The following is a 12,007-nucleotide window of genomic DNA, read 5'->3' as shown; positions in this document are numbered from 1 at the left end:
CCGTGTCTGTTCTTGGATCTCCTGGGACCTTGCTTTGTATGTATTTCTACAAAGGCACGCAGCCTACGTTGTACCATTGGTGATAGTGCCGGTCCAGTTGGATATATATATATATATATATATATATATATATATATATATACACACACATTAGGAAAAAAATAACACTTGCAAATTTGATAAAATATGGACACGGTGGATACAGTCAGAGTACTATAGGAATGGCAAATAAAATAGTAAAACCACATGTTTAAAAAAAAATATATATATATATATATATATATATATAGAAAGGTGCATGGGCGGCACTCGGAATAAACAACTCACACTTGATGATACACCCGCCTCAAGTGTGAGTTGTTTATTCCGAGTGCCGCCCATGCACCTTTCTACATTTGGTCTCCACGCCAGGAGTATCCAGGGAAGGCACCGGGCAAGTTGTTTGGTGAGAGGAGTGCATTCCCATCCTTGCTTGTATATATATATATATATATATATAGAAAAAAAGGGGGGGATCAGGGTGCGCTGAAGAACAATAAATGTCACTTAAAAAGTTGTATGTTTAATACAAAATATAAAAAGTACACGTGTATATTCTGTACAATAAAACACCCTTCTCAGGGGTATTACAATCATGCAAATATGCAAACATGTACAATACAACAATTGGTGAACTTTGATAGATTTTGCTCAAATTGGAGAATTTCAGAAACGCAGATACAAGGCCCAACGCGTTTCGTCTAGACAAGACTCCATCAGGGGCAGTAGACACTATGGAAATTCAATGTAATAAATACCATAGGGATCACGTATCTCAGAAACAGTCCAGAAAAATGCTTCCGGCAATCCGAAAAAATGAATGAATAAATGAAAATTATTCCTAGTTTGCTTTAGCCAATTCAGGACAATTAGCAGCAATAATATCCTCCAAGCAAATTTTAGTAAATGCAGGAGCAGTCACACGCAGCAGAGGTTCACCAATGCGATTAACCATACCTCCCAACATATGTGAAGGTGAAAAGGGGACACTAGCGCGGCAGAGCAATGCGATCCCCCGAAAAGGGGCATGGCCTATTAAAGGGTGTGACCTCATGGGATGATGTGTCCTCAGGCCCACCCTTCTGCGATAATGAATAGATGCTGTACGGATGCACACAGCGTCTATACCCTTCAGGCTGGGGGGGACTTCCAACTGCCCCCCCCCCCCGTCCTGCCGCAGGACACTGGCGGCCCTGGGTAGGGGGCAGGACCTCCCCAAAATACTGGGGTGGTCCCACGAAAAACAGGACAGTTGGGAGGTATGGATTACCCCCTCCTTCAATACATGGAGAGCCAAAGGCCTAGATTTGGCCAGTAAGGTTTTTGACCCAGGGAAATATGAACTACCCCATTCCCATATGTTCATGTACAGTACCTTCAAACAAGACACTTTATAAACACCATTAAACCTAACTTACTTTAGTGCACATAAAATCCATAGACTCACTTTTTATGTTTAGTTTGGATACGCCATATATGCTGAAACACCTATATCAGATGATCCTAGAAAATTGTTGTGATGGTCATCCACAATGGACAGTGCTACTAAATAAATGGAAAGCAGATATGCCATCTATTGAAACCTTGGACAATATCGTATGTATGCACTATACCACTATGAAGTTGTTAAATTCTATTTATATCCAATAGATGTACCTGACAACCATGCATAGAGCTTACACCCTATCATTGGAGACACATAGTATTGGAAAAAATGGGATACTGCAACGAACTGGAACTCCCAGGGCAGATCTCTCACACTGTATGTGGGACTGTTACAAATTAAGGAGAATTTGGAGCAAAATCATCATTTATATTAACGATATGTTCTCTATGAACTTATGTTTTCATTCCTCGGCATTGATGGGACTCAACTTTTAAAAATGGCCAATGGATAAGATCCATAGAACCGCAATTCCTCTACTATTAATTATAACAGTCGCAAGAAAATGTATCCTGATTTTTTTGGATGAAAAAATCCGCTCCACAACTGCTGAACGTTAAACAAAAACTGCTACAGGTCCTTTACCTCGAGAGAAAGTGTGCGAGACTAGACTTGCGAGATGGGTGCCGTAAATTCTACCAGAAATGGACATTGTTCATTAATACTCTCGATGTTGATATTTAAACACATATAATTTCCACTTTTGAAAATTTGTTGGTTTAATGTAACTTGCTAAGAAATTTCAGAACCTATCTATATGATAATTGCTTCCCCCCCACGATTCCTTACCCTGTCTGTCTTTGTAATGTCTATATTTTGTCTATATTTTTGTTGTCTTCAGTTCTATTTAGAAATTTGTTCTTTGCTAAATATATATGCATATGTCATGTACTATCACCTGATTAACCAAATTGTATATCCAGTATATCACGTGATAGTAGAAGCCTGTTGTCTCTACTTGTGATGTGTAATATTGATCACATGTGCATAACGGACTCTTTCTATACTTGTTTGTATTAATAATATTTCAATAAAGATGATTGAAAAAAAAAAAAGCATAGCGGCCATTTTGTAACTATGACACCATTATGACATCACAGAGGCTCTGTGACACAGGGACTCCATCATCTGAGACTCTGCAGTTGTCAGGAGAAGAAGCATATTTTATGCTCACTTGCTATATCGCTTATATTTTAATTTTCCTGTACCTCTGGAGATATTATGGGCTGTCTGTGCAGCAAACTGTGCGTCCCTGCACCCAGCAGGAAGGTAAGTGCGCTGTTATATTTATGGGTTGTACATCACACTTAAAGAGGATTATCACAGGCCGCAATAGGGGGGAGCTCGCCCGATATTGGGTGTTTCTGTGCAGATTGGGAGGTGATTTGTCCAGTTTTGTAGGCCTAAATATGGGGGGTAGGTATAATTTTGATTGACTGGTAACTATATCTAGTAACTTATAAAATATGAATGTTTCACCTTGTATGTAGTATTAGAGGTACATGGGTAGGTGATGTTCCCTGTATGTAACATTAGGGTACATGGGTGGGTGACACTCCCTGTATGTAGCATTAGGGGTACATGGGTAGGTGATGTTCCCTGTATGTAGCATTAGGGGTACATGGGTGGGTGATATTATGTACCTCTCCTGTACCCTCCCCTGCACAATTCCCAGGCAGCAGTGTATTATAATGTGGACATGTTGTGTAGTAACACTCACGTTTTACCATTAGCCTCACAGGCTCTCACATTATCAGCACTGAAGCGTCATCTCACCTCCTTGCTGGGCTTTGTAGTTCGGCAGCACTTCTGCTGCTGACATAAACGTAGGTTACTCTGCCAGTAGCTGCCTTCTGCCCATGCTCCTCCTGCCTGACTGTAACTGCCACTAACTGCCCATGCGCCTTAGTGGTGACCCTCCTAGCAGAGTCTACCTCACCGTGAAGAGAAGGGGGATCCACCAACAGTCTGCTCTGTTAAAGCACCCCTGGGAGGTGGCGTGGAGAAGGCGACCTGGGGGCGTGAAAATGTGATGCATCATCATAGCCCTGCCCCCTGCTATTACCAACATTGCAAAGTATGGGCGGGGTTATGATTAAGTGGTTTAATGTGAATCGTGTCATTGCCCCACCCACTTTGCAGGGGTAAGGAGGGCTTAGCGGACTTAGTGGGGAAGTGCTGGCAGGAGGGGCAAGGCATTGCGGGTGACTGGCCTGCTGTCCTGGGGGCAATTTATGGGAGCCTCCTGGTCTATCTGGAAGAGTAGACGAGTATAATTTTTGCCTCTTTGCCTTATTATCTCATGTCTATCCATGTGTTCTGTGAGCTCAGATAGGTCTGCATTGCATGTATTGTGAATTCCCCACTGTACAAGAGTTACTGCTCCCTCCCTGCAGTTCTGCAAATGTAACTATTCTCCTTTTGGCATGCTGCCAATTATCTGCCAATCACCTGGGAGCTCAGATTGCAGCAGCTGCTGTGACAGTAGCCCGGCCTGTGCTCTGTATAAAATATGTGGAGAACATTATAGGGATGCCATCGACCAGGTTTATGTCCGATGTTGAATACTTTTGCTATAGATGGGGGAGAACCAGATGGTTTCTCTCCATCGATGGCACAGGAAAACCGATGTTTTGCTTTTGTTTATTTTTTCAAAAGATCCCAGGACATGGAGCATAGCTCTGCCCCTGACATCTGCAAAACCCCGCCCCTGTGTTTTGATTGGGGCACAGGCCAACCAGTGAAACACAATGGATGACCATCGATAGGTAAAAATATCGATGGACATCCATTGCATAGTTTAACACTATCGATGGCCAGTTGCACTATTGACATCAATGGCAACCATCAATGGCAATCGCAACCATGGCCATCCCTAGTACAGTACTGGTAATAACGTCATCACTTATAGCTGCTCTGATTTTAAAATTCGTGCATACATACCTACCAACATATCCCATTCCTGGGCTTCCCCCTGATAGTATTACTTGTGCATACATACCTACCAACATATCCTATTCCTGGGCTTCCCCCTGATACTATTACTCGTGCATACATACCTACCAACATGTCCTATTCCTGGGCTTCCCTCTGATATTATTACTCGTGCATACATACCTACCAACATATCCCATTCCTGGGCTTCCCTCTGATATTATTACTCGTGCATACATACCTACCAACATGTTCTATTCCTGGGCTTCCCTCTGATATTATTACTTGTGCATACATACCTACCAACATATCCTATTCCTGGGCTTCCCCCTGATAGTATTACTTGTGCATACATACCTACCAACATATCCTATTCCTGGGCTTCCCCCTGATACTATTACTCGTGCATACATACCTACCAACGTGTCCCATTCCTGGGCTTCCCTCTGATATTATTACTTGTGCATACATACCTACCAACATGTCCTATTCCTGGGCTTCCCTCTGATATTATTACTCGTGCATACATACCTACCAACGTGTCCCATTCCTGGGCTTCCCTCTGATATTATTACTCGTGCATACATACCTACCAACATGTTCTATTCCTGGGCTTCCCTCTGATATTATTACTTGTGCATACATACCTACCAACATATCCTATTCCTGGGCTTCCCCCTGATAGTATTACTTGTGCATACATACCTACCAACATATCCTATTCCTGGGCTTCCCCCTGATACTATTACTCGTGCATACATACTTACCAACGTGTCCCATTCCTGGGGTTCCCTCTGATATTATTACTTGTGCATACATACCTACCAACATGTTCTATTCCTGGGCTTCCCTCTGATATTATTAATCGTGCATACATACCTACCAACATGTCCTGTTCCTGGGCTTCCCTCTGATATTATTACTCGTGCATACATACCTACCAACATGTCCCATTCCTGGGCTTCCCTCTAATATAATTACTCGTGCATACATACCTACCAACATGTCCTATTCCTGGGCTTCCCTCTGATATTATTACTCGTGCGTACATACCTACCAACGTGTCCCATTCCTGGGCTTCCCTCTGATATTATTACTTGTGCATACATACCTACCAACATGTCCCATTCCTGGGCTTCCCTCTGATATTATTACTCAAACATACCTACCAACATGTCCCATTCCTGGGCTTCCCTCTGATATTATTACTCGTGCATACCTACCAACATGTACCATTCCTGGGCTTCCCTCTGATACTATGATTGCTATATATACATACATACCTACCAACATATCCCATTCCTGGGCTTCCCTCTGATACTATGATTGCTATATATGCATACATACCTACCAACATGTCCCATTCCTGCGCTTCCCTCTGATATTATTACTCGTGCGTGCATACATACCTACCAACGTGTCCCATTCCTGGGCTTCCCCCTGATATTATTACTTGTGCATACATACCTACCAACATGTCCTATTCCTGGGCTTCCCTCTGATATTATTACTCTTGCATACATACCTACCAACATGTCCAATTCCAGGGCTTCCCTCTGATATTATTACTCGTGCATACATACCTACCAACGTGTCCCATTCCTGGGCTTCCCTCTGATATTATTACTCGTGCATACCTACCAACATGTACCATTCCTGGGCTTCCCTCTGATACTATGATTGCTATATATACTTACATACCTACCAACATATCCCATTCCTGGGCTTCCCTCTGATATTATTGCTCGTGCATACATACCTACCACCATGTCCCATTCCTGGGCTTCCCTCTGATATTATTACTCGTGCATACATACCTACCAAAATGTCCTATTCCTGGGCTTCCCTCTGATATTATTACTCTTGCATACATACCTACCAACATGTCCAATTCCAGGGCTTCCCTCTGATATTATTACTCGTGCATACATACCTACCAACGTGTCCCATTCCTGGGCTTCCCTCTGATATTATTACTCGTGCATACATACCTACCAACGTGTCCCATTCCTGGGCTTCCCTCTGATATTATTACTTGTGCATACATACCTACCAACATGTCCCATTCCTGTGCTTCCCTCTGATATTATTACTCGTGCGTACATACCTACCAACATGTCCCATTCCTGGGCTTCCCTCTGATACTATTACTTTTGCATACATACCTACCAACGTGTCCTATTCCTGGGCTTTCCTCTGATATTATTACTTGTGCATACATACCTACCAACGTGTCCCATTCCTGGGCTTCCCTCTGATATTATTACTCGTGCATACATACCTACCAACGTGTCCCATTCCTGGGCTTCCCTCTGATATTATTACTCGTGCGTACATACCTACCAACATGTCCCATTCCTGGGCTTCCCTCTGATATTATTACTCGTGCATACCTACCAACATGTACCATTCCTGGGCTTCCCTCTGATACTATGATTGCTATATATACATACATACCTACCAACATATCCCATTCCTGGGCTACCCTCTGATATTATTACTCGTGCATACATACCTACCACCATGTCCCATTCCTGGGCTTCCCTCTGATACTATGATTGCTATATATATATACATACATACCTACCAACATGTCCAATTCCTGGGCTTCCCTCTGATATTATTACTCGTGCATACATATCTACCACCATGTCCCATTCCTGGGCTTCCCTCTGATATTATTACTCGTGCATACCTACCAACATGTACCATTCCTGGGCTTCCCTCTGATACTATGATTGCTATATATACTTACATACCTACCAACATATACCATTCCTGGGCTTCCCTCTGATATTATTGCTCGTGCATACATACCTACCACCATGTCCCATTCCTGGGCTTCCCTCTGATATTATTACTCGTGCATACATACCTACCAAAATGTCCTATTCCTGGGCTTCCCTCTGATATTATTACTCTTGCATACATACCTACCAACATGTCCAATTCCAGGGCTTCCCTCTGATATTATTACTCGTGCATACATACCTACCAACGTGTCCCATTCCTGGGCTTCCCTCTGATATTATTACTCGTGCATACATACCTACCAACGTGTCCCATTCCTGGGCTTCCCTCTGATATTATTACTTGTGCATACATACCTACCAACATGTCCCATTCCTGTGCTTCCCTCTGATATTATTACTCGTGCGTACATACCTACCAACATGTCCCATTCCTGGGCTTCCCTCTGATACTATTACTTTTGCATATATACCTACCAACGTGTCCTATTCCTGGGCTTTCCTCTGATATTATTACTTGTGCATACATACCTACCAACGTGTCCCATTCCTGGGCTTCCCTCTGATATTATTACTCGTGCATACATACCTACCAACGTGTCCCATTCCTGGGCTTCCCTCTGATATTATTACTCGTGCGTACATACCTACCAACATGTCCCATTCCTGGGCTTCCCTCTGATATTATTACTCGTGCATACCTACCAACATGTACCATTCCTGGGCTTCCCTCTGATACTATGATTGCTATATATACATACATACCTACCAACATATCCCATTCCTGGGCTTCCCTCTGATATTATTACTCGTGCATACATACCTACCACCATGTCCCATTCCTGGGCTTCCCTCTGATACTATGATTGCTATATATATATACATACATACCTACCAACATGTCCAATTCCTGGGCTTCCCTCTGATATTATTACTCGTGCATACATATCTACCACCATGTCCCATTCCTGGGCTTCCCTCTGATACTATGATTGCTATATCATAGCAATCGGCTTGCCCACCCTCCTTCCAAAACTGCCACCCCCAGACTCTCCGGGTGGACCAAACAGAGGTAGAAGGAATGTTCAAGAGGGTCAACCCTAGGAAAGCTGGAGGCCCAGACGGAGTGTCTCCATCTGCCCTCAAGACCTGTGCAACACAGCTCGCCCCTATCTTTACCAGGATTTTAAACACTTCACTAGAAATGTGCAAGGTCCCCACCTGCTTAAAAGGCTCAATTATCGTCCCGGTACCCAAGAGCTCAACTGTGAAAGACCTCAATGACTACAGGCCGATTGCACTAACATCAGTGGTCATGAAAGTGCTTGAACGTATGATGCTGAACCACCTGAGAGTTGTTACAAATGCTCACCTCGACCCCCTGCAGTTCGCCTACCGCGCAAACAGAAGTGTCGAGGATGCAGTCAACCTAGGGCTGCACCACATTCTACAGCACCTGGACAGTCCAGGCACCTATGCAAGGATACTATTTGTTGATTTCAGCTCGGCATTCAACACTATCATCCCTCACATCCTCGAGCCAAAACTCCGTTCACTAGGAGTCCCAGAACCTACATGCTCCTGGATCACTGACTGAAAGGAAACAGGCGGTGAAAGCAGGCGCATTCATGTCAAACACATGCACAATTAGCACCGGTGCCCCTCAAGGATGTGTCCTCTCCCCCCTGCTCTTCTCCCTCTACACAAACGACTGCACCTCAGCAGAACAGTCAGTAAAAATTATAAAATTTGCAGATGACACAACGGATATCGGCCTAATCATGGATGGAAACGAGTATACAGACGAGAGGTGGATCGGCTAACTAAATGGTGTAGCGGAAACAACCTTGACCTCAACCCCCTCAAAACAGTGGAGATGGTGGTGGACTTCAGAAGGAAACCAAATGCCATGCACCCACTCATAATATCTGACAGAGTAGTGTCGAGGGTCGACTACTTCAAATTCCTAGGAACAAAGATTTCCTGCGACCTCAAATGGGGTCCCAACATCATTACAACTGTCAAGAAGGCTCAGCAGCGGTTGTTCTTCCTGAGGCAACTCAAGAAATTCAACATCCCGCAGGAGCTGCTGCTCATCTTCTACACTGCCATAGTAGAGTCTGTCCTTTGCTTCTCGATCACAATTTGGTTCGGAGGAGCAACCGAGAATGACAGACGAAGGTTGCAAAAAGTGGTGAGGATGGCAGAAAAGATCATTGGGGCGGAGCTCCCCACTGTCCAAGAACTATACCTAGCCAGGGTCAATAAGCATGCAGGAAAGATCTTGGCGGACAAGCTACACCCTGGCCACAACCTGTTTGAACCCCTTCCATCAGGCAGACGTTTTAGGTCCATCCCAGCAAAGACGACAAGAACTACAAAAGGCTACTTCCCAATAGCTGTCCACCAACTAAACCATATTGAACGTACCAAATACTAAATACGAACTCGAACTGTTCTAGATATATGTGAAATGTATGTGATGTATGTTTATGCCTCTCTTCCCACCCCCTTTGTGTTCCCTGATTGTTGCTGCACTGTTACCACAAAAAATTTCAAGCATACGCAAGTATACCTGGCCAATAAAGATGATTCTGATTCTGATATATACATACATACCTACCAACATGTCCTATTCCTGGGCTTCCCTCTGATACTATGATTGCTATATATACATACATACCTACCAATATGTCCCATTCCTGGGCTTCCCTCTGATATTAGGATTGCTGTCACCTGTGTTGAACTAGTTACTTGCTAAGAAAGCTGTTGTCAATCATAAATTAAGAGCAGGGATGGCGATCGATTAATAATCATCGATGGTTTATGGATGATGTAGAATTTTTTGATGGGGTAGACCCGATGGTTTCCCTTTATCAATGGGGTAAACCCGATGATTTCCCTTTATCGATGGTGCATATATCAATGGTGTCTATTTATATAAATATGCCAGTTACAGCTGGCTCCATTGACCTGATCTGTTCTATTGCTTCCATGGTAGAAAGTGCTTGCACTGTGGAGAGTTATGTAGTTACAGCTCATGATGTCTCTTCCTCTGCTCCTTACAGCCAAGCAAGTCTGCGAGGCTTAAGAAGGGAGCGGCAAAGCACCCCACCAGTGTGCAGCCCCCCACCAGCGAGCAGACCCCCGTGTCTAATGTGTCTGGTGAACGCCCCACTGAGCTGGATACTACTCTGGTCACAGAGGACGTGGCAGCAGTCGTGGCAGAGATCATGGAGTACCTGATCAGTGAAGGTAAGCTTCCCCCAGGTGCAGAGGCATAACTAGTATATATGTGATAAGCTGGGAGTTCTGTGACAGGCTGGTAACTAGTATATATGTAATAGGCTGGGAGTTCTGTGACAGGCTGGTAACTAGTATACAGAGGCGTAACTAGAACTCTGTGGGCCCCATAGCAAAATCTTGAAAGGGCCCCCGTCCACCCTTTCTCCATCCTTTGCCACTACAATACCCCTTAGTAGTTTAGAAGAGAGAGGGGAGATAGAGAGTTTCATGGAAAAAAGAAAGAAAGAGAGAGTGTATCAGGGAAAATGAGAGAAAGGGATGAGAGGGATAGAGAGGACATCAGAGGGAAAGTTTCAGGAGGTAGGGAAGTGCAAGAAAGAAAGTGGCATAGGTATATGGGTAGAGGGGAAGGGGGCACAGTCAGATGAGTGGAGGAGAAGGGGGCACAGTCAGATGGGTGGAAGGGAAGGGGGCACAGATGTACAGAGAAAGGGGCATAGAATGACTTGTGAAGGGGTCACAGACAGATGGCTGAATCATGCTTGTAATAAGTGTTCAGCTGAAAGACCATTAGGCATTATGCAAACAGATATCATATTAAGGCATTTAATTGACTAAAATACAGCAGATTAAAAATCCCTGTACAGCCACTTACTGTAGTTCCGCACATTAAGGGTACAGTGGTCAATGCTGGCCACAGCATCCCCACCACAGCCCTGGACACATCAGGCAGCAGCAACTGCCAGGAGACTGCAGCCTCCAGACACTACTAAACCCGGAAGCACGCTGCGGGTCACAGCGGCACCGGGATAGACATGCATCGCGGCCTCAGACTTTCTTCCCTCCGCATATGCCGCACAGCACTGAACGCTGCAAGCGGTTCCCGGGAGAGGACAACTTCCGGCCTGCGGAAGTGGTTTGCAAAACCCAGAGCCCAGAAGCTCGCCAGGGAAGATGAGATTGCGGGACATGGAGGCAGCGAGTGATTGGGTGCAGGGGGAGCTGCGGGCCCCTGGATCAGCAAGGGCCCCATAGCAGCTGCACCCCCTGCACCCTCGGTAGTTACGCCACTGCTAGTATATATGTAATAGGCTGGGAGTTCTGTGACAGGCTGGTAACTAGTATATATATATATATATATATATATGTAATAGGCTGGGAGTTCTATGACAGGCAGGTTACTAGTATATATGTAATAGGCTGGGAGATCTGTGACAGGCAGGTAACTAGTATATATGTAATAGGCTGGGAGTTCTGTGACAGGCTGGTAACTAGTATATATGTGATAAGCTGGGAGTTCTGTGACAGGCTGGTAACTAGTATATATGTATTAGGCTGGGAGTTCTGTGACAGGCTGGTAACTAGTATATATATATATATATATATATATATATATATATGTAATAGGCTGGGAGTTCTGTGACAGGCAGGTTACTAGTATATATGTAATAGGCTGGGAGATCTGTGACAGGCAGGTAACTAGTATATATGTAATAGGCTGGGAGTTCTGTGACAGGCTGGTAACTAGTATATATGTGATAAGCTGGGAGTTCTGTGACAGGCTGGTAACTAGTATATATGTAATAAGCTGGGA

General features: G+C 44.2%; 1 protein-coding gene across 1 annotated transcript in view; it reads left to right on the top strand.

Moving 5' to 3' along the window:
• Positions 1 to 12,007, top strand: part of LOC146059084 (uncharacterized) — a 73,222-nt gene that overhangs the window by 55,270 nt on the left and 5,945 nt on the right. The window contains exon 2 of the mRNA XM_083171208.1: positions 10,236 to 10,422. Within this exon, the coding sequence (XP_083027334.1) occupies positions 10,401 to 10,422 (22 nt within the window). The 5' untranslated portion in view covers positions 10,236 to 10,400. The remainder of the gene's footprint in view (positions 1 to 10,235; positions 10,423 to 12,007) is intronic.

This window comes from Crinia signifera, chromosome 2 (assembly GCF_055691185.1).
Source record: "Crinia signifera chromosome 2, ASM5569118v1, whole genome shotgun sequence".
In the NCBI taxonomy this organism is placed as follows: domain Eukaryota; kingdom Metazoa; phylum Chordata; class Amphibia; order Anura; family Myobatrachidae; genus Crinia; species Crinia signifera.
The sequence above is the reverse complement of the archived record's forward strand: the minus strand, read 5'-3'. Positions and strand labels throughout refer to the sequence as shown.